Source organism: Carassius carassius, chromosome 25, assembly GCF_963082965.1.
Source record: "Carassius carassius chromosome 25, fCarCar2.1, whole genome shotgun sequence".
In the NCBI taxonomy this organism is placed as follows: Eukaryota; Metazoa; Chordata; class Actinopteri; order Cypriniformes; family Cyprinidae; genus Carassius; species Carassius carassius.
This window is the reverse complement of record NC_081779.1, coordinates 12,866,175-12,891,587: the sequence shown is the minus strand read 5'-3', so window position 1 is coordinate 12,891,587 and position 25,413 is coordinate 12,866,175. Positions and strand designations below refer to the sequence as shown.

Sequence of the window (25,413 nt, the reverse complement as noted above, 5' to 3'; positions counted from 1 at the left end):
AACCATGCACAAGCAGCACCTTGTCTTGCATAATATGTGTTAACACTCAAGTTAAGCGATTAACTTCATTTTAACAGTAAGTATGATTCAGGAAAGATGGCCTGTGGTCTCTGAATGAGAAAAAGCGTAATGTGTGATCAGATAATGTAATTCTTATTGGAACCCATTGAACAAGCTTGGCTCAACTCATAAACGTCAGCCTCATATGATTAATAGCACTATAAGAGAAAGATCAGATGCTGCAGGAGATTTTACCAGTGGAAAAGATTCATTTTAAGGAATAGATTAAAGAAATCAAGTTCTGTATTGGCTTTAACATTTTTCTCCTTGAACAGATCTGTGAGAGGTTACTGTTTAAAGCAAACATATTGGAGGAACTTTAAATTTTTAAAGCTGGGCTGTGTAATTTTGGTGCCACCAGTATCAACAAATGCAACTGAAAAAAGTAAATGAACCCTCGCCGGTCATTGGTCAGGCCAAACAGATAGCCCCACCCCAACCGATTTTGCAATGTTAAATCGATAGTTGGGATAGATGGGAGGGAAAGCTGAGGCCTGTGTTACTGTCAAGTGATTTTGATTGATACACTGCCTTTTTTTGCCTCCCCTCAAGTGGAAGGTATGGTTTTAATACAAAACTAAAAATACCCCCAGCTCCTCCAGGTGTTACAGTACAAAGATGCAAACTCACCAGGAGTGAAAAATGTGGCAAAGATTAAGGTTAAGCGACCCACATGGTGACTTGATATCACTGATTTTTGGGGTGTTGCAATATAGCATACTGTGAATTTTTAAATTTAAAGATTGATATTATGTATATACTACACATACAGTAATATTTTAAATATTCCAGCATAATTTGGTTGACACTCTAACATACTACACTACTGTAGGTGGCGGTATTGCATATAATGATGGTTGCCACCTGTCATACACCAGAAAAAGGCAGAACACAACAATGCAGTGTGTAGCTACAAGTGCCATAAAGAGATAAAAGAAAAGTGAGACAAGTTTAAAAAGTTTGCACGCCAGTGTGGGAGTTTTATTCGGGGGGAGGGGGGATTTTGTAAATAGATAAATGTGTTAGATTCTCCACTCTGCAGGAAGTTCCAACTATTTTGCGCGCTTTTGTATAGTTTTGGTTACAAGCTGTATCTCTGTCTACCTACACTCATCTTTCAGAAAACACAAAATAAACAGAGTTAAAGATGAATCTGATGATATTATTAGAATCCTTTTGGCCATGATAATTGTGTATTGAAACTCTGATATGGTAGCAGCCTTAATCGATGTGAAAGCAAATGAGTGAAAAAAAAGAGTACTTTTTTTTGTGTAGGTGACCCGTGCCACCTCTGAGAAGAAGCATGAAGTCCATACATAAATCTGCCACTGGATGTACTAATTTTGTTTGGACGTTATCCTTGATCACCAGATCTGATTAGTTTTCTAGCACTGGATAATACAACACAAAAAAGAGAATTGTGGGGACACAACCTCTTGGTTGAGGGTATAACAATATAAATACATTTTAACACAAACAGCCAAGATATATGCAGTTATTCTTTTTTTTTTATTAATTTTAAAAATGTCCGGTGACCCCTCATGACCAGAGAAAAGTGTAGAGACACTAGCAAACCTCTGAAAATTCTCCATTATTATAATTGCTATTTTGTTTATGCCCCTGTCTTGTGACATGCATGGCTAACTTCCAATTGATGCTGCTTCAGCCCATTCTGTCTACGTCTGATGAATGCTTTATTGCCGAGGAGTCACTTACTGACGCTGGTGAGCAAGATACACTGAGAGATACAATCAAGAAACACTGAAACATGACAATAGCAGCACTAAATCACTTCAAATGCTCTCGGCAGGAGCTAGCCAAGCTGAATTCTGAAAGCAACTGTGAAGGAAGTTTGGCGTGGCAAACCGCTCCTGTCCTGGAGCTTATTAGCTCTGGGAACCAAAATGGAAACGTGACCCCTCTGCACGGCAACACGATGACTCTCTGTGTGTTTCCAGGGAAACAGCAGGAACCAATAATAATTAGGCTCGACTTAGCCAACTAAAGAATGTGACCATGGTCGGACAGAAGCTCATCATTCACTCACCCACCCTCATTTCACCCTGTATGACTTTGTCCAAAAATTGTGTTTCTAATTATATATTTAGCTTTTTTTTATTGTGTATTATTAAAATATTTCATATTATTCATATTATTCCTTTTTTAATATTATTTTTATTGTGAAAGCCTTAGTCTTCATTCACCTGCATTATATTGAAAATAATGGCTAGGATATTATATATATAAAATATATTATATATATATATATATATATATATATATAGTAAATAATGACAGACTTTTCCTTTATAGGTGAACTGTTGCTTTAAATTATTTACTTTTTTTACAGTCAAAGTGAACAAGTCAGCGCTATCTTTCTTCAGAATCAGCAATATGTCCATGTGGTGTGCCATTTGGTAATGAATCAAGAGAATAAAAGTTTAAATGAATTAAAACAGCTGACAACGTACCAACACACCTTGGCAGAGGTGCGCTCCACATGCGCCGACCCCCTCCCAGGCAAATGATTTCTGGTGCTCCCTCCAGGCGGTAGCCCATATTGCAAGAGAATGTAAGAGTATCTCCAATGCCAAAGCTGTAACCATTACGGCGCCCAAAATGTGGCACTCCTGGATCCTCACATGGCTCCAGACTGTATTCTGGGGAAAACAGAATTTGAAAGATTACACATTAAAAGTAATGTATAATAGGGGTTTGGGGTAAACATAATGAACATGAAAATTGTTTTTGTTTTTGTCTTTTCTTGTTCAGATTTTAATTAAGCCTCTTTTTTAAAAATACATTTTACTTTATATTTTTATTGTTTCATCAAAAAAAAAATATTTAATTTTATTAATTCATATTTTTTCTGTTTTTAATATAAAATCTTTTTTTTCTCCATTGCCAGTTTCATTACGATTTTTGAAAAATATCCACGTTTACACAATAGGTAGAAAAGTAGCTTGATTCAGTAAATACTGTATAAATTGTAAGAGGACTCAACTACTGTCCCTGTGCCCTTCAGAGAGGCTATTCTCAGGACATCCCTCACCTGAAAATGTGATGTTGAAACCTTCGTAGGAGATGGAAAAATCAGATATGAAGCGGAGCTGGGCCTTGAAGTTGCCATAGAGCCCTGCGTTGATGGGCGAGGGCAGCTCTGCACCTGTGAGGCGGGCGAGTGGCTGAACAAAACTCCCATTCTCCGTGATGAGGAGGTAGTCATGATGATCCTCCAGGTGGAAGGTGTTAAAGCTGAACTGAACGCCTATTGGTGAAACAAGAGCAATGCACAAATGAACCAACCTACTCATATAGCTCATTAGACCCAGGAGAAGGGGAGTCTATTCATTACAACTTTCTTCTTAGGCCTTGTGAATTTAAGCAATGGCCCTTGGCTGAGGTCACGTAGAAAAAAGAAAAATTCGATACTGACCCTTTTTTGCCTTTGTGTTAGAAAGAGAAAAGTCTATTTTTAGTTCCAACTGATCTGTCCACTAAATATAATGGCCTTCAAAATTGATATACATTAGTAGCCATGGGAAATTAAAATTCAAAGGATCTTTCATTATTCTGAACTCAAAGGTTGTATAATGATATTTCAGAGTAGGGCATGGACGAGTATCTAAATCTGTATTCATGACAGTTTGTACCTACGGCTGGCTCTAGCTAGAGTATGTGATAAAATCTCACTTTTCATCCAGTTATCAATTTGTATGATATTCTTTAGTATTTGGCCTGTCAAAAAGAAATAACTTTCAATTAATAGGTAACAAATTGCAGCTTAAGGTATATCAGTTGCTGCTTTACCTTTGCCATGGCTAACCTCCACAGTCCAGGTGCAGTTAAGGGAGCTGGGGTAGACCTCAGGGTATCCCGGGGATAGGATGGTGCCTCCCGGTCCTCGAACATCACCCCCGCAGAGTGCTAAAGGAGTAAGGGAGCACAGGGAGTAAGGTACTTACTTAAAATACCCTTCAATTAAATTCAATACATGCAAATGGAACCATATATAACCATAAATTATTTAATTGTTCTATCAGCTCATTTACTGGGATTATCAGTTAACATGTCAAAGGTGAATTAACATTTGTGTCCTTCCTTGTTACAGAAACTTCATATGCATTGTACAATTCCATCCATCCAACTACCCGTTTTCAAAACCACTTTATGGAGCAGGAAAAAATTCTGCTTGTATAATAATAATAAACAAACAAAGTTTGACTTTTATAACCACCTGAGCTATTTCTTGGAACAGGAAAACACTCAAATTGGTTAAAAACTTCATATCATCTCGCTCACCTCTTACAATGCATGCTTGATTTTTGATAGTACTATTTTTTTTTTCTTAAACGCTGCATGGTGCTCAGTGTAAGAAGGATCTACAGTACCAGACAGACCTTTGCTACCTGAGAGAGCAGTACAGGCAGGTGCATGTCTCTAATGTATGCTGCATTTAGAGCCCATGGAAGTGAGATGACTGTGTGCAGTAAAAAGTGCCCCTGGATGTCTAATCTGGTGAGCGCATCAGTTCCTATCAGCAGAAGCAGCCTTCACAGCAAATTGCCTCTCAGAGTCCTCCTCAGCGATGGGCTAATGGCCTTGCATTGAATCACACTGTTTCAGTTTAGCTGCCTTAGAGAAGGCAAAGCAAAAGAATGTAATCAAATAGCCGAAGGACAGGCAGCCTAAGGAGCTCTGACGGGGTAAGGCACAGGTAACATCTTTCATGCAGGGTTGAGCAGAAGTTTCATTGCCAACACAAGCCTGCCGTTTAGCGCTGTCTTGCTCTAGTACTATGGTCTATTAAGCCCTTTTTGTCACTAACTCTGAACCTTTTATTTATTCGATATGTTAATCAACACCACATCTTTTTTCTTTTACGAACAGTTTCATTGATCAGTAGGTCTCTAGGTTTAACAACTCTTCTTTTACTATGAAGGTCTAAGGAGACCAACCGTCACAGGTGGGTAGCGGGTGGCTCCACCAGTGATTCTTTTCACAGACCAATGGCTCTTCATGGCTGAGGCGGTAACCCGAGTCACAGCCGAAAGACACAGTGGAGCCGATGGAGAAGTCCTGACCGTAACGAAGACCATTGACTGGAATCCCTGGATCCAGGCATGAGTAGGCATCTACCGTAACGCCTAGGAATAGATAGACAGGCGAAACTCAGAAGTATTTTGAGAGCGTTTCAATTATTTACTGCATGCTGGTGCTCTACATTAACAAAAGTTGCTTTTAAATGGCAAGTTTTGAAACTGTGGAAAGTTTACTGTACACTTACTTTCATACAGGATCTTGAAGCCACTGTTTGAGCGGCTGTTGTCAGTGGTGAAAAGCATGTACAGGTGGTTGCCGCTGCTGAATAGAAACTGAGGCACCTGGGTGCCATTGAAGGCGCCAATTAGAGGAGAGAGAAGATTGGGCCCATCGTGAAGCTCCAGGAAATCACAATTCAACTCTGTCTGAAATCTGGTTGGAAAAACAGGCAATAATTAAATGTCCTTGCTGACAATGATACAACTTTACCATATTTATACACTACCGTTGAAAACTTTGGAGTCTGTCAGACTTTAAAAGTTTTTTAAAATAAGTTTTTTATTATTTTTTTTTTATGCTCACTGAGGCTGGATTTATTTGATCAACAAAAATACAGTAAGATTGTGTAATATTATTACAACTTAAAACAACAGATTTTTATTTGAAAATATTTTAACATTTTAAAGTCTTCAGTGTCAAATGATCCTTGAGAAATCAATCGAATATGCTGATTTGGTTCTCAAGAAACATTAATTATCATTAATTCTAAAACATAGTAAAAACATTGTTGTACAGTTTACTATTTTTGTGGAAATGGTGATACATTTATTTCAGAATTTTTGATTAAGGGTTTTTTTCAGAATTTTTTGATTTAGAAAGTTTGCAAGAACAGCATTTATTTGAAATAGAAATGTCTTCTTTTAATCAATTTAGTGCATCCTTACTAAATAAAATCTTACTGATCCTAAACCTTTTAATGGTAATGTATTTACAGTGTATTCACAGATTTCTTTGTTGTTGGAAAATTAAGATTAAAAAATTCAAATTTTCACAGAATCATTTAAATTATATATATGTACAAAAAAAACAAACAAAAAAAACAGAATCTATTCAAATTAAAAAAAGCATACTTCTCAAATGTGATCTTGATAGAGCGTCCCGGTTCAGCCTCTATGACCCACTCACAGTTGAGCGAATCTTTGTAGTAACCAGGCCATCCAGGAGATAAAATAACTCCACTAGGAGCTGAGAAGTGGCCTCCACAGGGAGCTGTAGAAAGAACAGAGGATTAACGAAGATGCATTTAAGTTGACTAACATGAAGCCACTGTTTTTGTTTTTATTTTAACTATGATCACATGTATACTGTACTTAAAAATTTACACATTTACAATCCCACATAAACTACAGTAAGGTGTCAAAATTGCTTGTGGGCGACACTGTCAGTCTGTCACTATCCCTCTGACCATATGAATAGTGTTACAGCATAATTAGAAACATGCTGAGTAAAATTCAAGGGATTGACAAGGATTTTAACGACAGATGACAGGCTGCTCACCACCACATGCCCTCTGGTTTACATGCCCTATTAACCCTCGTCTGTGTGACCCACAAGTGACTGTCTATTCCATTTAGATTGACACTGAAAACCAGGCAGAACTGTCCATTTATTGAGGACTCCTGTCTACTTTTGTTGGCAACTGGCCCTAATAAATACCTTCACACTTTGGGATGGGGCCGCTCCACATCACCTTGCCGCCATTCAGCTCACAAGTGATGGTTTCTGCTCCCTGGGTCTTAATGAAGCCATCCTCGCAGATGATCGAGATGGAGCTGCCTAGCTGGAAACTGTCACCAAAACGTCTGGCGTTCAGGGGGACTCCTGGATCCGGACACTCATTATGGCCAAATGCTGTAAGGACGAACGACATAAGATAGTATTCTAGAATTACTAGAATGAACAAGTGTCATGAACAAGTTTTCTGGCCAGTCAAAATATTTATGACTGCAGAATGTCACTAAAAGAAATAACACTTTAACAAGTGGATGAGTTGAAAACTAGGTTGTTAGAAAGTTGACAAGTTTGAAAGACACTCCCACCTAAGGTGGTGCACTTCAATTTACCCTGCACTCAAAATATGAGGATTTGTGGTAATTTTTAGGACAGGTTTCCACTCAGGGCTTTTTAAAAAAAAAAAGTATTAGTCTTAGTATTATTGACCTTCCAGCTGTTTTTATAATAACTCCATGAAGCATATAAAGGGGCCCAAGGCAAATGGCCAAGAATGCTGCTGTCCACAACACCCTGAGCGCCTGATGGAAGTCTGGTGACAGGAAAGGCCTACAAGAAGGACATGACGTTTGTCAGAATGAATACAGATTTAATGTACTCAATCAGGGCACTGACAGCTTTTAACAGACAACAGTTAAGTGTCAGACTGTAAAAGAACTCGACATTAGCGTTCAGCCTTAAACGATTACAGCAGCGCACCTAATATGCCTGCAAACCCATGTCTACTTTAAGGACTTGATGGACCACATGGATTATTATGGCATTTCTCATCTCCTTTAAGAAGGACCATCAAGAAATCATTGTGTGGATTAAAGTCATGTATGTACTAATGAGGAGCAGATCAGAGATCTGGTGCGCAGGCGAAAAAAAAATTATTTGTATTTGTCATGTCTGTAAGAGGCCCTTAATAGACACTTTCATCTTTGTTTGTTTGTCCTATCACAAATTCAACGAATATTGACAATATATAAACTGTAAAAGCATTATTCAAAGATAAGAATATCTTAATAATCATTATCTGTTTTAGAAACAGCAGTAACTGCTATCAGTACACTTTGATACACAACACGTTTAAAACAAACATTGTGTCTCATGCAGAATTCATGCTTAATACATGCTTTACAAATGCCCCATGCAGACATAATGCTGATTAGAAACCAATCCAAATGTGGGACACGCACTGGTGTAGGTAATGTTGAAACCTCTGCCTGACATAGAGTGGTCAGCCTGGAACTCCAGCCGGAGAATGTTGTTGTTGCTGGTGAGGTGGGATGGCACTTCCGCCCCAGTGAAACGGCCAAGCACAGACGAGTCAAGCATCTCTCCATCCTTCACGGTCAAGATGTCGTATGGAGCCTCCAGGTCAAAGTCATTGAAGGCCAAGTGGATACGGCTGCCGGGCTCTGATAGGATCAGCCACACGCAGTTAAGGTTGTTCCCATAGCCCTCTGGGTAATCCGGAGAGAGGACTGTGCCCATGGATGCAGTGAAGTTTGAAAGACAGGGAACTGAAAGAACAGAACAGAATAGCTGCTAATTTTTTACTAAAGATTAAAGTAACTACATTATTATTATAATGTTTTTTTTTACCCATAATGACTGAGAAAAAAAAAAAAAACACCCAGGCAGCTGGCAACATATAAAACATGTCACATCATACATCAGTGTAATAATACAGCACTTGTGAATGTGTTTAATATGCAATATGGAGACTGTCGCGCCACTGTTTATTAGGTTCTGCGCTTTCTGACAAACTATGTTTATGACATAGATGGACTTCAGGCTATAAATAGAGCTGATTTGTTCAATCTTCCAATTAGACGTGGAGAAATTTCAGCTATGCATTTTTTAAAGCAAAGAGCCTACAGGTGGAGTATCAAAATATAGCAGATGTCACTGCAGCTAAAGAAGTCTCCAGGTTGGCTGCATATATAAGCCAATTATTTCAGCTGCCTCAGAGATTTCTGCATACATTTTGAAGAAAAAGCAAAGACAGAAAAGTTAATAAAATCCAGTTATTTGGAGATTCTTATGGAACATGAAAAATTTGACACACACAAAAAATGAAGTGTGTGATTTCTGTGCCTTTAGCGTCACAGCTAAACACTACACATATGTGCTAAACAGACACACATATGTGTCTTAAGTGTTAATTTTTCAAAATCGGGATTTAAAAATAATCTGAAATCTGAATAAATAAGATTTCCATTGATGTATGGATTAGGATTAGACAATATTTGGCCAAGATACAACTATTTGAAAATCTGGAATCTAAGGGTGCAAAAAATCTAAATACTGAGAAAATCACATTTGAAGTTGACCAAATGAATTCTTAGCAATAATCAGAAATTTGGTTTTGATATGCATTTTGATTTACAAAATATCTTCATGGAACATGATCTTTACTCAATATCCTAATGATGTTTGGCATAAAAGAAAAATCGATGATTTTGACCCATACAATGTTTTTTTTTTGGTTATTGCTAAAAATAAACCCCAGCGACTTAAGACTGGTTTTGTGGTCCAGGGTCACATATAGTCCCAAACCGCCCTTGTTTGCCACATTATTTTTTATAGCACCTTGAAAAGTATTTTAACAAAAAATGTAATGATGGTGCTTCTTGAAATAGAAAAGATATGAGGGCATAAAACAAGCACTAATTTAAATGTAGCAAAATCTAACACAGTAAATTCTCATTATAGCACCAAACTAGGACAGAAAAAAACATTTCTAAAGCAATTAATCAGTGTGCAATGTACAGTAACATTGACAGTACTCACAAATGCAGATGGGGATGTTGGCAGACCACTGGTTGTTGTTCTGACAGGATATTGTCTTCTCTCCAATAAGCTCAAATCCAAATTGGCACTCAAAGCGTAGCACGTCACCATTAGAGAATCCATCTCCTTCTCTCATCCCATACAGAGGAGTGCCTGGGTCCCCACAGCTCTCCTTGTCAATTTCTACAGAGAAAGAATATAAATAATAGTGATTGCTAAACATCACATTTCCTATTTCAACTGCTGAAGTTTAAGGAGCAAAAAAATAATTATATACAGTATATATAAACTATAAGAGTCTTTTTTTCTCCAATCAGTCAACAGTAAACTGAAAAGTAAACTACAATAACACTACAAAAACTATAATAATCCTAAATAAAAACACAAAAAGCTCAATAATTCTGTATTAATTTCCATTAACCTGGTTGCTTTGACTGCTATTTTGTTTACCGGAATAAAAATGCAGCTTGTTGCTCAAGGAAGTCTTAGTGGTTGAGGTAGTTAAGAGAAATCTCTCTTTTCAGCCTAGATAAGCTCCAGCACCTGGACCCTTCGATGGTAGAGTCGGCCATCCAGGACATTCCCACCATGAGTACAAAAACCAAGTCTGGGGGTCACTATACCTAGATAACACCTTCCATCTGCATAGAATTGACTCAGTGGGCGGCAGGCTACTGGAATGGGCAATACATCTTCCCAGACACTTTGCACGTCCATGCACAATTGAACTATGAACTCTGTTCCAAATGAGGATGCTTGAGGATTTGCCAAAGGATGGATGGTAAAAGAGAGAGAGAGAAAAAAAGAAACCTCCACTAAATTTCATTTAAAACCAAATCAAAGTTTGAACATATAGGAAGGGGATTTCTCCTGAGGTATAATGGAGGTCTTTGGCCAATGCTTGATGTATGGCATTAATTTCTGACATGACAGTCTCTTTATGACTATCACAATGCTTTACTCCATTGGTCAATCGTGAGGGGTGGCTAGGGGAAGGTTAGGCCATATTTACTGCTTTGTATTTATGATGAGGCACAAAATAGAGTACAAATTGTCTGTAGGAGCTGATGGTGTATGAATAATCATGGACAGCGCTATACTCCAATGTAAGGTCAGCATGTTAGATGCGCACTACTACGCTTCTCTCACGACACTTAATGTGATGGGGTTCTGTGCATTGTAAACCTGAGGACCTCTCTGTGAAGATCAGTTGTGTTAACAAGTTATCCAATCAAATCCAAAAGGTCGATTCTGTATATGTAAGCACAGACAGCCCACACAGGGTAAGTTTGGGACCTGTGTTTTTCTTCCTGAAACAGCCAGGGAATTACTAAGTATCAGTGAACTTTGGCATGTAATACATCAAAAAACATTCCAAGCATTTACCATATAGCAGGACTCATTAAGCCGGCCTTCACATAAAAGCCTATAAATAAATTTAATCTCAAAACCATTTCTTATTCATTGGAAAATGGCAAGTAATTTATCTCTCCCTTTGTGTATACCATGGATATTGTTTCATTTCAATAATGCTGACTTTATCTCTCTCAAGAAAGTCCTCATTATCACAAAGTCGAGTTTAATGTGGAGTTGAGACACAAAACAAGGCACTTCTAAAACACAAGTAACATGAGTCAAGTACACACAGGCAAAGTCCCAGGCGGATCTCTGTTTTATTTCTTTGAAGCATTCAATTAAATAAGGTTTTTAAACCATGTTGAAGATATTGAAGCGTTCTGGCTATACAGAATACAAACAAAATTATCTTTAAAAGAAGAGATGTTAATGTGTGTGGCCAAATGCTGGTGCGTTGAAACTGTGTGTGCCAAATCAATAACAAAATGCACTAAAAAATTCAGTAATTTAAAAGTGCCATTGCTTAAAGGGTTAGTTCACCCACTAATCAAAATTATATAATTAATAACTCACCCTCATGTCGTTCCAAACCCGTGAGACCTCCATTTATCTTCGATGTAATCATTCGATGTAACCGGATCTTCTTGAACCAGTTCACCTAATTGAAATGAATCATTTTAAACGGTTCACATCTCCAATACACATTAATCCACAAATGACTTAAGCTGTTAACTTTTTAATGTGGCTGACACTCCCTCGAGTTCAAACAAGCCAATATCCTGGAGTAATTCATGTTCTTAAACAGTACACTGACTGAACTGCTGTGAAGAGAGAACTGAAGTTGAACACCCAGCCGAGCCAAATAACGAACGAACGATTGACTCCTTCTCGAGTCAAGAACTGGTTGCATCGGTTATCGGATCACCAGTAGTTCTTTCGGACAGTTCGATTCAATAAACCGGTTGAAGAAAACAGTTCACCGGTTCTTTTGCGCTCGACCTAATGACTTAATTTGCGATGATTATCCTTGATTCAAGCCTTCGGTTTACCTGGGCTCATAACATTAGCACAGAATCAGTTCAGAATCAATCACCAAAAGAATCAGTTCGGTTCAGATGCTCTGTGTGTCGGTCTGCTTCACGCTGAATCACACATGCGCAGTATCATCAGCTCCTCGGTTCTCGAATCGGACACGTCAGAAACGGTTCTTGACTCGTGAACGAGACAATCTTTTGTTCGTTATCTGGCTCGGCTCTGTGTTCATCTTCAGTTCTCTCTTCACAGCAGTTCAGACAGTGTACTGTTTGAGTAAATGAATTACTCCAGGATATTGGTTTGTTTTAACTCAGAGGGAGTGTCAGCCACATTAAAAAAGTTAAAAGCTTAAGTCATTTGAGGATTAATGCGTATTGGAGACGCGAACCGTTTCAAACGATTCAGTTCGAACTGGTTAAAGAAGATCCGGTTACATCGAATGATTCGTTCGTGAACCGGATATCACAAACTGCTGTGTTTTGAACTCTCTCACAACAGACACGGAAGATAAGACAATGATGAATAAAGTCGTAGTTTTTGCTATTTTTGGACCAAAATGTATTTTTGATGCTTCAAAAAATTGTAAATGACCCTCTGATGTCACATGGACTACTTTGAAGATGTTTTTCTTACCTTTCTGGACATGGACAGTATACCGTGCACACAGTTTCAATGGAGGGACTGAGAGCTCTCGGACTAAATCTAAAATATCTTAAACTGTGTTCTGAAGATGAACGGAGGTCTTACAGGTTTGGAACGACATGAGGGTGAGTTATCAATGACATAATTATTAATGACATGAATATTGTCTGAAATATTGTCTGACATGAATATTGCCTGTCTGAAATCCTGTGCTGACCAGCTGGCCCCCATCTTCACAAAGATCTTCAACAGATCGCTGGAACTGTGCGAAGTCCCTTCATGCTTCAAACGCTCCACCATCATCCCTATCCCAAAGAAATCCAAAATTACAGGACTAAATGACTACAGGCCTGTGGCTCTAACGTCTGTAGTCATGAAGTCATTTGAAAAACTGGTGCAGGCCCACCTGAAGGACATCACTGGACCCTTGCTGGATCCTCTTCAGTTTGCCTACAGAGCAAACAGGTCTGTGGACGATGCAGTAAACATCGGACTGCATTATGTTCTGCAACACCTAGACAGACCGGGGACCTATGTGAGGATCCTGTTTGTGGACTTCAGCTCTGCCTTCAACACGATCATCCCAAACCTCCTCTTGCCCAAACTAACTCAGCTCTCCGTGCCCACCTCCGTCTGTCAGTGGATCAACAGCTTCCTGACAGACAGGCAGCAGCTAGTGAGGCTGGGAAAATACACATCCAGCACCCGTACAATCAGCACCGGAGCTCCCCAGGGCTGTGTTCTCTCCCCACTGCTCTTCTCCCTGTACACTAATGACTGCACATCTAAGGACCCCTCTGTCAAGCTCCTGAAGTTTGCAGACAACACCACACTCATCGGCCTCATTCAGGACGGTGACGAGTCTGCTTACAGACAGGAGGTTAAAGAGCTGGCTGTCTGGTGCACTCTCAACAACCTGGAGCTTAACACGCTCAAAACAGTGGAGATGACTGTGGACTTCAGGAGAAACCCCCCTGCACTCCCCCCACTCACCATCATGAACAACACTGTGACTGCAGTGGAGTCATTCAGGTTCCTGGGCACCACTATCTCTCAGGACCTGAAGTGGGACATTCACATTGACTCCATTGTGAAAAAGGCCCAGCAGAGGTTGTACTTCCTTCGCCAGCTGAGGAAGTTTAACCTGCCACAGGATCTGCTGAAACAGTTCTACTCCACCATCATCGAATCCATCCTCTGCACTTCAGTAACTGTCTGGTTCAGCTCAGCTTCTAAATCTGACCTCAGAAGACTACAGAGGGTAGTCCGGACTGCTGAGCGAATTATCGGTACAACCCTCCCATCTATTCAAGAACTGTACTTATCCAGAGTGAGCAAAAGGGCTGTTAAAATCACTCTGGACCCCTCACATCCAGCACACTCCCTCTTTGAACTGTTGCCATCTGGTCGACACTACAGAGCACTGAGCACCAGAACGACCAGACACAGGAACAGTTTCTTCCCTCAGGCAATCCATCTTATGAACAGCTGATAATAACTGTGGGACACACTACACTATTTATATTTATATACACTACACTTTTTATCCAACACACATACTTAGCGTACACTTAAATCTTTTGCACATAATATACATGTACATACATGGAACACACTACACTACTTATATTTATATTTATATTTATATACACATACACTTATTTATCCAACACACATACTTAGCGTACAGTTAAAACTTTTCCACATAATATACATGTACATACATAAATGCTCATTTTAATATACCTGCCATACATTGTAATTTGTATATTGTCAATCCTTACCCACCTATTTGTATTTTTTTGTATTTTTATTCCTTATTGTGTTTTTTGTTCTGTCGCTGTTATGTTGCACTGTGGAGCTCTGTCACGAAAACAAATTCCTCGTATGTGTGAACATACCTGCCAATAAAGCTCATTCTGATTCTGATTCTGATTCTGATTGGGTGAACTAACCCTTTAAGAAAGACTTGAATGGATTGTTCCTCTCTGAACCATTCAACCAAAAGTTGACAAAAATGACATTTTTAAACTCTTGTAAGTAATCAAGCATTCAGTCTATATTCAAATTCACCACTAGTTTCTCTCCATAACTGATGTGTATCTTCAATGTTATTACAAAGTCAAACTTGCAGTTTTAAGTTAGCAGCAGAGTTTCAAGGCTACATACATCAAATGGAGGATAACTAAACAGAGCATATGGCCATACATATAAAACTAGCACAGACACCTACACTAATATATATATATATATATATATATGCCGAAACGCATATAAATAACAATCACCAGAGTTAAGAATAATAGACTGATTTGCATGATAATGAATACAAATCATGGTAACGCTTCAGCAGTGCCTGTTTACAATTTGAACCTTTGGGATCAAGTAAATGTGTTATGTTTTTATGTCATTAAGTTTGTCACAAAAAAATAAGAACAGTGCACCCTCAGAGGTAAAATATAAGGGTATATATTTATCAATGTGAAATGACAAATGTAGTTGTATTAATAAGTGAAATGTAACCATTAAACTTCAGTCACCATAAACCCAATTAATGACCCATGTAAATAATGCATTTATCACAGACGTCACCATAATGGAGTGCATTTGTATTGTAAGATGGGATAAACTATATCTCTTCTGTGCTCTAGGGCAGTGCTTCTCATATAGTGAGTCATGACCCAAAATGCGCCATAGGTCTGTCTGTTTTTTATTCTGCCAATATATTATTTCATAAATGAAGTTTTTGTGTGCAAGATAAATTGGTGGTTAACACTTGGTGTTACACTTTCAAATCGATTTCAAACACAAATTAAAGAAAATTAAAGGACCAAACAAGGACAAAAGGACAAAAATCTTGACCTGACAGGTAAAATGAACTACTGGGGAACAAGACACTGAAAACATTAATATTTCTTCCATTGAATGAATGAGTGCTGTGAACTATTAATGTGTTCATTTTGTGGCTGGATGATGGATCCCTCAAAGGGCTCTTGATTTATGTTATATATCACATATAATACTCACATCATATATTATATGTGTCCTCATTGTATTTACAATCTACAGAATCTGACATACAAAATCTAATTTAATCTTACTCAATGTTAAACCCATGATATTCTTTCAGTAAGACACAATTCCATATTATTAGATTTATTCTAATAATACTATTCTAGCATAGGGCAGTAGAAAGGTGAATATATGAACAATATTCTGAAATACAATATAAGAAATGATACATTTAAATAAATATAAAACACACAAACACACACACACACACACACACACACACACACACACACACACACACACACACACACACACACACACACACACATTTGTGCTCCATTATGAATGTCCAAGCTATAAATCTTTATTACCTCATGTATGACCGTCACATTTATGATTGACAGGACCAATTAGAACTACCTAGAAATTTTAATTTAAGAAACAAAGCCACTGTACTTGTTTGTGGCGTATACAAGAAACATTATAATAGGCTTAGAAAAAGAAAAAAAAAAAAAAAAAGACAAATCTGATACAATCTGTAATATTTTGCCAGTCTCTCCTAGGGATATCATACAGTAATCTGTTTTTTTTCTCTCTCTCTCTCTGGTCTTGCACTTAAGGGGATTCATTTGCTTTCTCAGACTCTTTCTCTGTCTACCTCAGTCAGTCTCTCTCATTATACTGAATGGCACCTTGTTCATCACCCCGACACTAATTTATTACAAAACCTTGAGGGAGGAGAGATAATCAAAGATATGGGTTTTGTAGGGGCTGCTGCTTCTATCAAGTGAATGTAGCTCATGTGTTCGGGATGAAAGTTAGTTGCCGTGCATTCAGCAGAGACCACTGAAGTGATTTGTGGGAACTGCTTTGCTTTTACGCACACTGACTACTAAGAATGTATGCTGAATACTCATGCAGGAAATAGTGGACATGTCCAGGTAAATAATGTCTGGTCTTTTGATGTCTAAACTGCTTTGCAGTGGATGTGAAAAACACTTTCTCACTCGATCAGAAAACAGTGATGAAGGTTGGACATTTGATTGAATCTGGGCTTAGTGGTCTGCCCTGTTTTCCCTTTCTGTTTGTGTGCAGTTACAAATGAAGGTTTTTTTTTTGCACTCTGCCACACTTCCTCTATTTAACCTTGACAATAGGGTTGCCAGAGACACAGAATTTGCCTGACAATTTACTATACGTGGTACAAATATATATATTTTTTTATTAAGAACAGTTATTTAATCTTAAATAAAATATACAGGTGCATCTCAATAAATTAGAAAAACAAACAAACAAACCAGAACAAGTCTAATATTTATATAGTGTGGTCATCTCCAATAATCAAGACAGCAACCCTGACATTTAATTTTCTTAGAACAACTCTGTTTGCTTTTAAGTTATTTTTTTAAGACCATTCCCAAAGCGAACTATACATTGTTCAGATGCTTTCAGGTACCTTTGTAGTTGATCTTGAAGCCTATAGATCCCACGCTTTCATCAGACTGGAGGTGAAGCCACATCTGATGGGTCATGCTAACAATGAGGTCTGGAACAAAGCTACCTGTCAGACTGATGAGAAGAGAGAGATTAGACACACATAAACAAAACAGAAGCACATCATACTGAACGCAAACTGCTAGACAACCTGCTCATTACTAATTGTCATTTTTTGCATATTTAAAAAATTATAAAGTTGTAGAAACTAAGAATTAGTTTCATTATAATTTATTATAATGCATCATATATTTCAAATGCTTTAACAGTAATTTCTTTCATAAAGAAATCATTCCTAGGCACACTTTTTTATTTATCTACAAAATGTCTTTAAAGGTCAAAGAGCAAATCACAGATGCCAAATATTTGACTGGTATTGTATAAAACAATAATACATATTAATAACTAACTTCGTGACATGAGACAAACATATATTTGAACTCCAAGGATAAGAAAGAGGAGAACAAACATTTTAATTGTTTCTGAAGACACAACATGGATATTTACACTAGTAGGATATTCAAAATTCATTTCTGTTGCTGGAATATCATTCTTATCAAACAAACACTGCTCAGAGCAATGAAACTGCTTGATAGGAATATAGTTTCAGGAAAAGCACAGAATGTCCTACTTGTGTAAATTATGTATCATCTTACCATCCCAGACTGTGGATAAGAAACTCACACTTGCAAAATGGTTTTCGGATCTCCTACTTCCCCTCCATCACCGATGGTTAGTGTGTCATAGCCCAGTTCTAGGTCAAACTCCTCAAAGTTAATCTGAATCACCTGTCGGCAGAAATGAGGCATAATGCTTAGTCATGTGTCAAATTAACTGAATTAAACTTTATGGATCTTGCATAATTGAATCCTGTCAGCTGACTGAAACTGAGAGAGAGAGAAGACTGCCAAATCTCTCTCTACTGAATTTTGGAGAGAATAAAGAAACTCAACGTTTCCAGAAAACTTTTGTCAAAATTGTACTCCAGTTTGCTTTGAGCATTCATGCATAATGAATTTGCCTCTATTAAACAAACAATTTAAAATAAGATTTTTTTTGTTTGTTTGACTGTATGATGTACCGGTTTTATAGTGCTCAACAGAAGAATGTAATCATAACCCAACCAATTTTATTAGCAATTATAGTTTAAATGGGACATGTGAAATGGGAAAAAAATCAATATGCAAAAGTCAGACTAATTATACCTATTACACGCATCACAATTAATTAATTCATTAAGATGTAATTATTTCAAGATTACAGCATCTTTTGAATAATTGGGAGTTTGGAAAGAAGGACCAAGGCTTTAGAAACAGGGATTAGAGGTGTGGAAGAGCCACAGGGGTACGGAGAGGCCTGAACTTTCTATATCGATTGACTGAGAGGTACTGGGTGGAATTAGTTGCCATGGCGATGGGCTCTTCACCATAGCCAGGGCTTAGCAGGTATGGATGTATGAGAGCTACTTAGGACTGATGATTGATGCTCAGACAGCATCCCGGCACAGATAATGAAGTTTTTTTTTTCCATGTAAATGAATACAAAATAATCCAGAGTCCCTGTCTCAATAAAGGTCACCAAATAACAAATGCAGCACAGGACAAAATAGTTGGGAATGAGACTTGAGATAGCTGATCTAGGAGTAGTCTGTTCTCTGGATATCTAATATTAAGCATACCAGCATAGAAGAATCCATAAACCTGATCCCAGATCAGCCGCACAACACTTGAAAACAGGAACTTGTATTCGATGACTTGCCCAGCCTGTCTGCCTGCGGTTGTCATGGTGATTGGAGTCCTAAGCTAATGCTTTTGTTAGAGAGTGAGGTGCTGAGGCCAGATTATTGAATTGTGGAGAAATAGGTAATAGAGCAGAATTATGACTTTACAATGGAGCAGAGAGACCAGCGAAAATGCTCCAGTGCATTTATGGATATACAGTACAGGCAGGTCTATTCCATCAAACATGAAAATGCGTCATTCTGACGGAAGATTGTTTAAAAAGCACATCCAGTTTTTTTAAAAGCTAATCACTTTTCAAACAGCATTCAGAAAACGTACTCGGTTACTAACGTAACCTCGGTTCTCTCTAGAAGAGTCTCTTTTCACGAAATACTGAAGCAAAAAATTATCCTTAATATTGAATTTTTGTAAAGCGCATTTGCAGCAGTACACAGCCATAGGCGAGACGGCTCGCTCGCTCATTGGCTGCTTCTGCGGCAAGTGCACAGCCTATCGAGCGCAGGCTGATGCCATATCAGACCAATAAGGGCGCTTCGCGCCCTTCACGCCACTTCCCGCCACTTCCCGCCGAAACGGGTGGGGCCCAACCCTATAAAAGGAGCTCGAAAAGGCTGACTCACCTGATTTATTTCATCGCCGAAGTGAACCAGAATGAATCGTACGCACGGCTGAGAACGCAGTACTCGTTCCCTCTTCTAGAGAAAACCGAGGTTACGTTAGTAACCGAGTACGTTCTCTTACGAGAGTTCTCTCGTAGGTAAGACGCTACGGGAACCCCATGTAAAACGCCGTGCGCGCAGGGATCACACACCAATAAACCTGAAGCAACGCCCAGGATTTACAGTGCACAGTCACCCGAGGGACTCACAGAGAGCCCAGGACAGGAGAGGGGGGGAGCCCTCCGTCCCATATCTAGCAGCACCCGTAGATGCGGCAATACAATCATCACACAGTCGAGGCAAGGCCTGACCAATGTGGCAATGCGAGTCTTACGCAATACTGCCCATATAACAGTCGGCAGTGCATAACGCTCAAGAACTCAGAATTCCCATCAGGGCCCTGATTCGGCTATACCGACAGCAGCCTTGCTTGCCCTGCCGCCATACATATATCCTGCAAGGAGATCCCAGTAGACCACGCCCACGATGAGGCGACGCCCCTTGTGGAGTGCGCTCTGACGCCCAGTGGGCACTGAAGACCCCTGGAAGCGTAAGCTAACGATATGGCGTCAACTATCCATCTGGATAGAGTCTGTCTCGAAACAGCCAGTCCCTTAGAACATCCACTAAACTAGACAAACAGCTGCTCAGTCTGTCGAAAGACAGCGGAGCGAGACACATAAGCTCTTAAAACCCTAACAGGGCAAAGAAGACTCGAGTCTCCATCCTCTACTGACACCGACAGGGCAGACAGGGCAATAACCTGAGCCCGAAACGGCGTGTTGAGGGACTTCGGCACATAACCGTGCCTAGGTTTGAGTATGACCCTTGAGTCATTAGGCCCAAACTTCAAGCACGGCAGGCTCACCGAGAGCGAGTGCAGGCCACCCACACGCTTCACTGAAGCGAGAGCCAACAAGAATACTGTCTTGAACGACAGATGCTGGAGGCCAATCGATTGGATAGGCTCAGAAGGGGGACCCTTCATGGCCTCCAAAACCGCCGCGAGGTCCCATATAGGGACTGACGGAGGTCTGGGAGGATTCAGCCTCCTAGCTCCTCTGAGGAAGCAGATGACCAAATCGCTCTTTCCTATTGACTGACCGAGCGCTGTTCAGAAAACGCTGCGATGGCCGCCAAATAAACTTCGAGCGTGGATGGGGCTCTGCCCTTATCCAACAGCTCCTGTAGGAAGGAGAGAAACTCCGTCACCTCACAACTAAGGGGTGAACATCCCCGAGCCGTGCACCAGCTGGAGAACACCGACCACTTCGAGGCATACAGCCGCTGTGTCTACAGAGCTCTAGCCTGAGTGATGGTATTTAGCACTCCCACTGAGAGATCAGCGGGTAACCGTTGAGCGCCCACACATGGAGGGACCACAACTCCGGTTGAGGGTGCCAAATCAAGCCCCTGGCCTGCGAGAGGAGGTCCCTCCTCAATGGCACTGGCCACGGGGCGATGTCTGCTAACTGCATCAAATCTGGGAACCATGGTTGGTTCTTACAAAAAGGTGCTACAAGCAGTATTGAACATCTCGATTCCCTCACCCGTTCCATCACCTGCAGAAGGAGATAGACGGGAGGGAAAGCATAAAGCGGACAGCACGGCCATTTCCGTGACAGCACGCTTTCATTCTTGGAAAAGAACGCGGGGCAGTGAGCGTTTTTGTGGGACGCGAAGAGGTCCACTACGCCCTGCCAAATCTCTCCCACAACAGCCGGACTGTTTGCGGGTGTAGAGACGGAACATTGCCTCTGGACAGCCTGTCGACACCATCTTCACATTCAGGGAAGTCCCCAGGCTTACACCTGATTGGTACCAGCCGTTTGCTGTCCAGGGTTTCAGGGCTGTAACACAGCTCTGATTGACCTTGAGACGCAGTCGGCCAGACACCCATGCTCTGCGCGTGGGCACGTTTACTATGTAGTGCGCGCGATCGACTTGAATCGCTTTTATGGGCGCGAGCCCTGTGTGAAGGGCTGTGCTTACATGTGGAGATGGGCACTGAGCAGTGGGCATCGTCACTACATTTATAGCACCATCGGCCGTGGCCGGGACACCAGAAATTACACCTTTTTGGGAAATATCTAGGTAGCCGTGATAACGGTTTCTGTGTGCAGACAAGCGGTCAACTGTACAGGCTTGCGCATTGCAAAAGACGCTGAAACAGTCACAATCCCTGGAACTGAAAACAGCGGCGCACTTAGGTGAGAGTTCGGCCGCGGCGAGTCGTACACCGGCGCTTTCCTAGGATGGCTTCGGGGCTCCCGGCCTCACCGTAATCCTCTGCTGCGGTCCCCGCGGCGCGGGGCCACAGCCGGTAGAGCGAGAACGGGGGTCTCGAGCTGCGTTGCTGAAGCTGTTGTGATAACGGCTTTTGTGTGCAGGCAAGCAGGCAACTGTTCGGGTTTGCGCGTTGCAGAAAACGCTGAGACAGTCACAAATCTTGGAACTGAAACAGCGGCGTGCTTGGGTGAGAGCTCGGCCACAGCGAACTCGTACACCTGCGCTTCGATGAAGCAGCCATCGTGAGTAGTGCAGACGCAGCATCATGCAGCAGGCTTTAGATGGCAACACCGCTTTCGTCCGCCGTCCAGCAGAGGGCGGACAAAGGTGCATCGCTATCGCCTGTTCCACCGGCGGAAGTGACTGGTAGTTCCTGTTTGTAGCATCATCCAGTGTGGAGAATGCTAGAGAGACAGACGAACGAGTTCGCGCTGAATATGGAGCGTTCCAAGCCTTTGCCACCTCTTCGTGAAGCTCAGGAAGAAATGAGGCGGGCTTTGAGAAGTACGCTCATCCGTAAGGAACATACCATCCAGCCGGGAACGAGAGGGGGGCGCTGGTGCAGACCACTCGAGGCCGAGACTCATCGCGGCCAACGCGAGCACTCGCCCCGGCTCCTTCTCGATGTCAGCTCGTCTGCTGGGCTTCTGAGCAGAAGGCGCGAGATCCTCTGAGCTCGCCCAGTCCTCACTGTCCGAAGCTAGCAGAGAGCACGTGTCCTCTTCCCCCGACTTCCTCGGACGACGCGGCGGCAAATAGCGGGTGCTGCCCATCGGGAAGCGATGCAGGGGAGGCCAGTGAAGCAGGGCGAACCGGCGAGCTCGGTTGAGCTGAAGACGGTTCCGGAATCCGCTGGAAACGGCGCTTTTACGGCGCCTTCAGCGCAGCGGAGAATGCAGGCTCAGAGAAAAAGGCCAGGCGAGTCCTCAGAGTCACCATGGCAACAGCTCGCAGTGAGGGCATCCGCCGTCAGCGAGCGCGAGCATGATCTTCACCCAGGCAGGAGACACAGATGACGTACCGGTCTCCCTCGCTGAGTGGGGCTCTGACGAGCCGCAGGAAGGCATCTTAAAAAAGACACAAGCTCTTTTACGAGTGTGAGTCGCAGGGTGAACACACACGCATAAAGAACAGCTGGATTTAACAGAATTGAAAGGATATAGGTGCCGGACAGCGCAGCAGGAACGGCAGTGGAAGGTGGCGAAGGCCAGCAGCTTCAGAATGGCTCGTCCCGCTGATATGCCTCTCAGACGGCGCTTGCTTCCTCTGTGATCCAGCGATGCGTGAGCTTCGCTGAAGAGATGAAAAATCAGATGAGTCAGCCTTTTCGAGCTCTTTTTATAAGGTTGGGCCACACCCGTTTCGGCGGGAAGTGGCGTGAAGGGCGGGAAGCGCCCTTATTGGTCTGATATGGCATCAGCCTGCGCTCAATAGGCTGTGCACTTGCCGCAGAAGCAGCCAATGAGTGAGCGAGCCGTCTCGCCTATGGCTGTGTACTGCTGCAAATGCGCTTTACAAAAATTCAAAATTAAGGATAATTTTTTGCTTCAGTATTTCGTGAAAAGAGACTTTTCCTGTAGCGTCTTAGCTAAGACGCAGTACGAGAGAACTCTCGTAAGAGAACTAATCTTATTTGGCCTGATGCTATTCAAACAAGTGTAAGAGACAGAAGCCCGGACACACACAAACACCAAACCAACACACCAAGACAAGCACACATTGATATACACACTAAAATGTGCACTAGAGGCAATTATTGGTCTTATAAGTATTTCTTAAGTAAATCCAGTCATGAAATTGTATAAAAACAAATAAATAACTTTCTTTTTTGTTATAGTGCATAATACTATGTCTCCGTCTAAGAAAAACGGAATATGCCCCATTTTACATTTATGTATTTAACAGATGCTTTTATCCAAAGCTCCAAGCAAGCAGTTTGGCAGTTTGCATTATTTCTGGGAACCAGACCCACAAGCCATTGTTCAATTTTACCAAACAAAATAAATTACAATTAAAAAATGTAAATTAAAATGAACTAAGTAGGACTTTTTTGTAAAAACATTTCCAATAAGGTTTTTACAAAATGTCCTTTTTCAAATATATGCTGCTATTTTTTATATTTATACTGATTATATTTCACAATATTCCTTTTTTTTTTAACTGTACTTTTGATGTAGTAAATAAGCGTTGGTGAAATCTTACTGACCACAAACGGTTGAACATTGTGTATATGTGCATTGGGAAAAAAGTATAATATATTGTTGGCTCAAAACATTCACGTCTAATCACAATGAATGGCAATGCAACTCCTCCAAACGCACAAACGTGTAACAATGTACACACACAAGGGGATCTGATGCTTCATCAAGGTGCGAACAGAAAACACACTGCCAGGATGTCAAGCTCCCATAGGGCTGTTCGTAGTGTCATTTCACCCGATTAAGTTCACAGAGATGGGATCACTGGTTTCTCTAAGCCAGACTACTTCAACAGTCACACAATCCTGCTGGGATTTACTGCCAGCGTGGACTCATGGCTGTAGTATCACCCAAGCATTACACAGATGCAGTTTAAAAACAAGAATGAAAGCAAAAGCCATCATTTGACCACTACTAAGAAAATGACACGGTTGCTGCAAAGATTGTCCAGGTCAACACAAGAAAGAACTTTCAATGAGCAAGTGATTAAAATATATAAATGCTTCAAATTAAAATAAATATATAATGTCAAAATTATATAATTCATAGTAATGTTAATATTATATTAATAATTATCATTTTTTATTTATTTTATACTTATTTTATAAAACAATTAATTTAGTCATCAGAACCAGAACTAACAGCACATCAGTCGGCTTTTAACTTAATTTCAACTTGTTCCTGTCATACGTACACAATATGTGTATTGCTATTATTACCACATATGCATTTTAATGATCTTACTTTAATCATATTGTGGTTGCTGCCGTTTATTAAATGTAACAAACCACTCTAGGCTGTGTCAGAGTGACTTTACATCTACATTTGTGTCATGGTTAAAAACACGCCTAAAATAAAATAAAAACACTTGAAATCACTGTCATCTGTCATGGCTTTTAACTTTAGTTCAGTGCTGTGTTCTGTTTATTTTTTTTCCCATCCTAGAAGCTTTATATAAAGAATTTTTATTACCATCACGTTCACTTTCTTCTGTTCAACGAATTTTCAATAATGTCACTCAAATAAGACTGTATTAGTAGTTTCACCTGGAGCAGTATTTCAGTGCTATCATGTCAGCCCTCCAGCAGACGGCGAGCTGTCAAGTCAGGACCATGTCAAACGATAGCACTGATGAACAAAAAGTGATTCAGTTTGCTCTAACAAAAGAGATTCAGCATGAAAATGTAGATCAAAATCATAAACCATGAACTGATTGTAGCGGATCTGACCCGAATCAGACAAATAAAAGAGTCGATCAGGACTGTGGTTGAAACATGAGCCAAATTCCTCAGTAAGGCAACAGGAAGTCAT

The 25,413-nt window shown here is 40.6% G+C and overlaps 1 protein-coding gene across 5 annotated transcripts in view; it reads right to left on the bottom strand.

Annotated features, from left to right (window-relative positions):
- LOC132104209 (CUB and sushi domain-containing protein 3-like) overlaps positions 1-25,413 on the bottom strand; it is a 435,094-nt gene that overhangs the window by 155,744 nt on the left and 253,937 nt on the right. For all 5 annotated transcript variants that reach the window (XM_059509502.1, XM_059509503.1, XM_059509504.1 and 2 more), the window contains 11 exons: positions 17,899-18,002; positions 17,177-17,289; positions 9,676-9,858; positions 8,076-8,402; positions 6,820-7,014; positions 6,234-6,372; positions 5,348-5,535; positions 5,019-5,207; positions 3,871-3,987; positions 3,113-3,328; positions 2,532-2,720 (listed from right to left, as the gene is read on the bottom strand). In XM_059509502.1, coding sequence (XP_059365485.1) covers positions 2,532-2,720; positions 3,113-3,328; positions 3,871-3,987; positions 5,019-5,207; positions 5,348-5,535; positions 6,234-6,372; positions 6,820-7,014; positions 8,076-8,402; positions 9,676-9,858; positions 17,177-17,289; positions 17,899-18,002 — 1,960 coding nt within the window. The remainder of the gene's footprint in view (positions 1-2,531; positions 2,721-3,112; positions 3,329-3,870; positions 3,988-5,018; positions 5,208-5,347; positions 5,536-6,233; positions 6,373-6,819; positions 7,015-8,075; positions 8,403-9,675; positions 9,859-17,176; positions 17,290-17,898; positions 18,003-25,413) is intronic.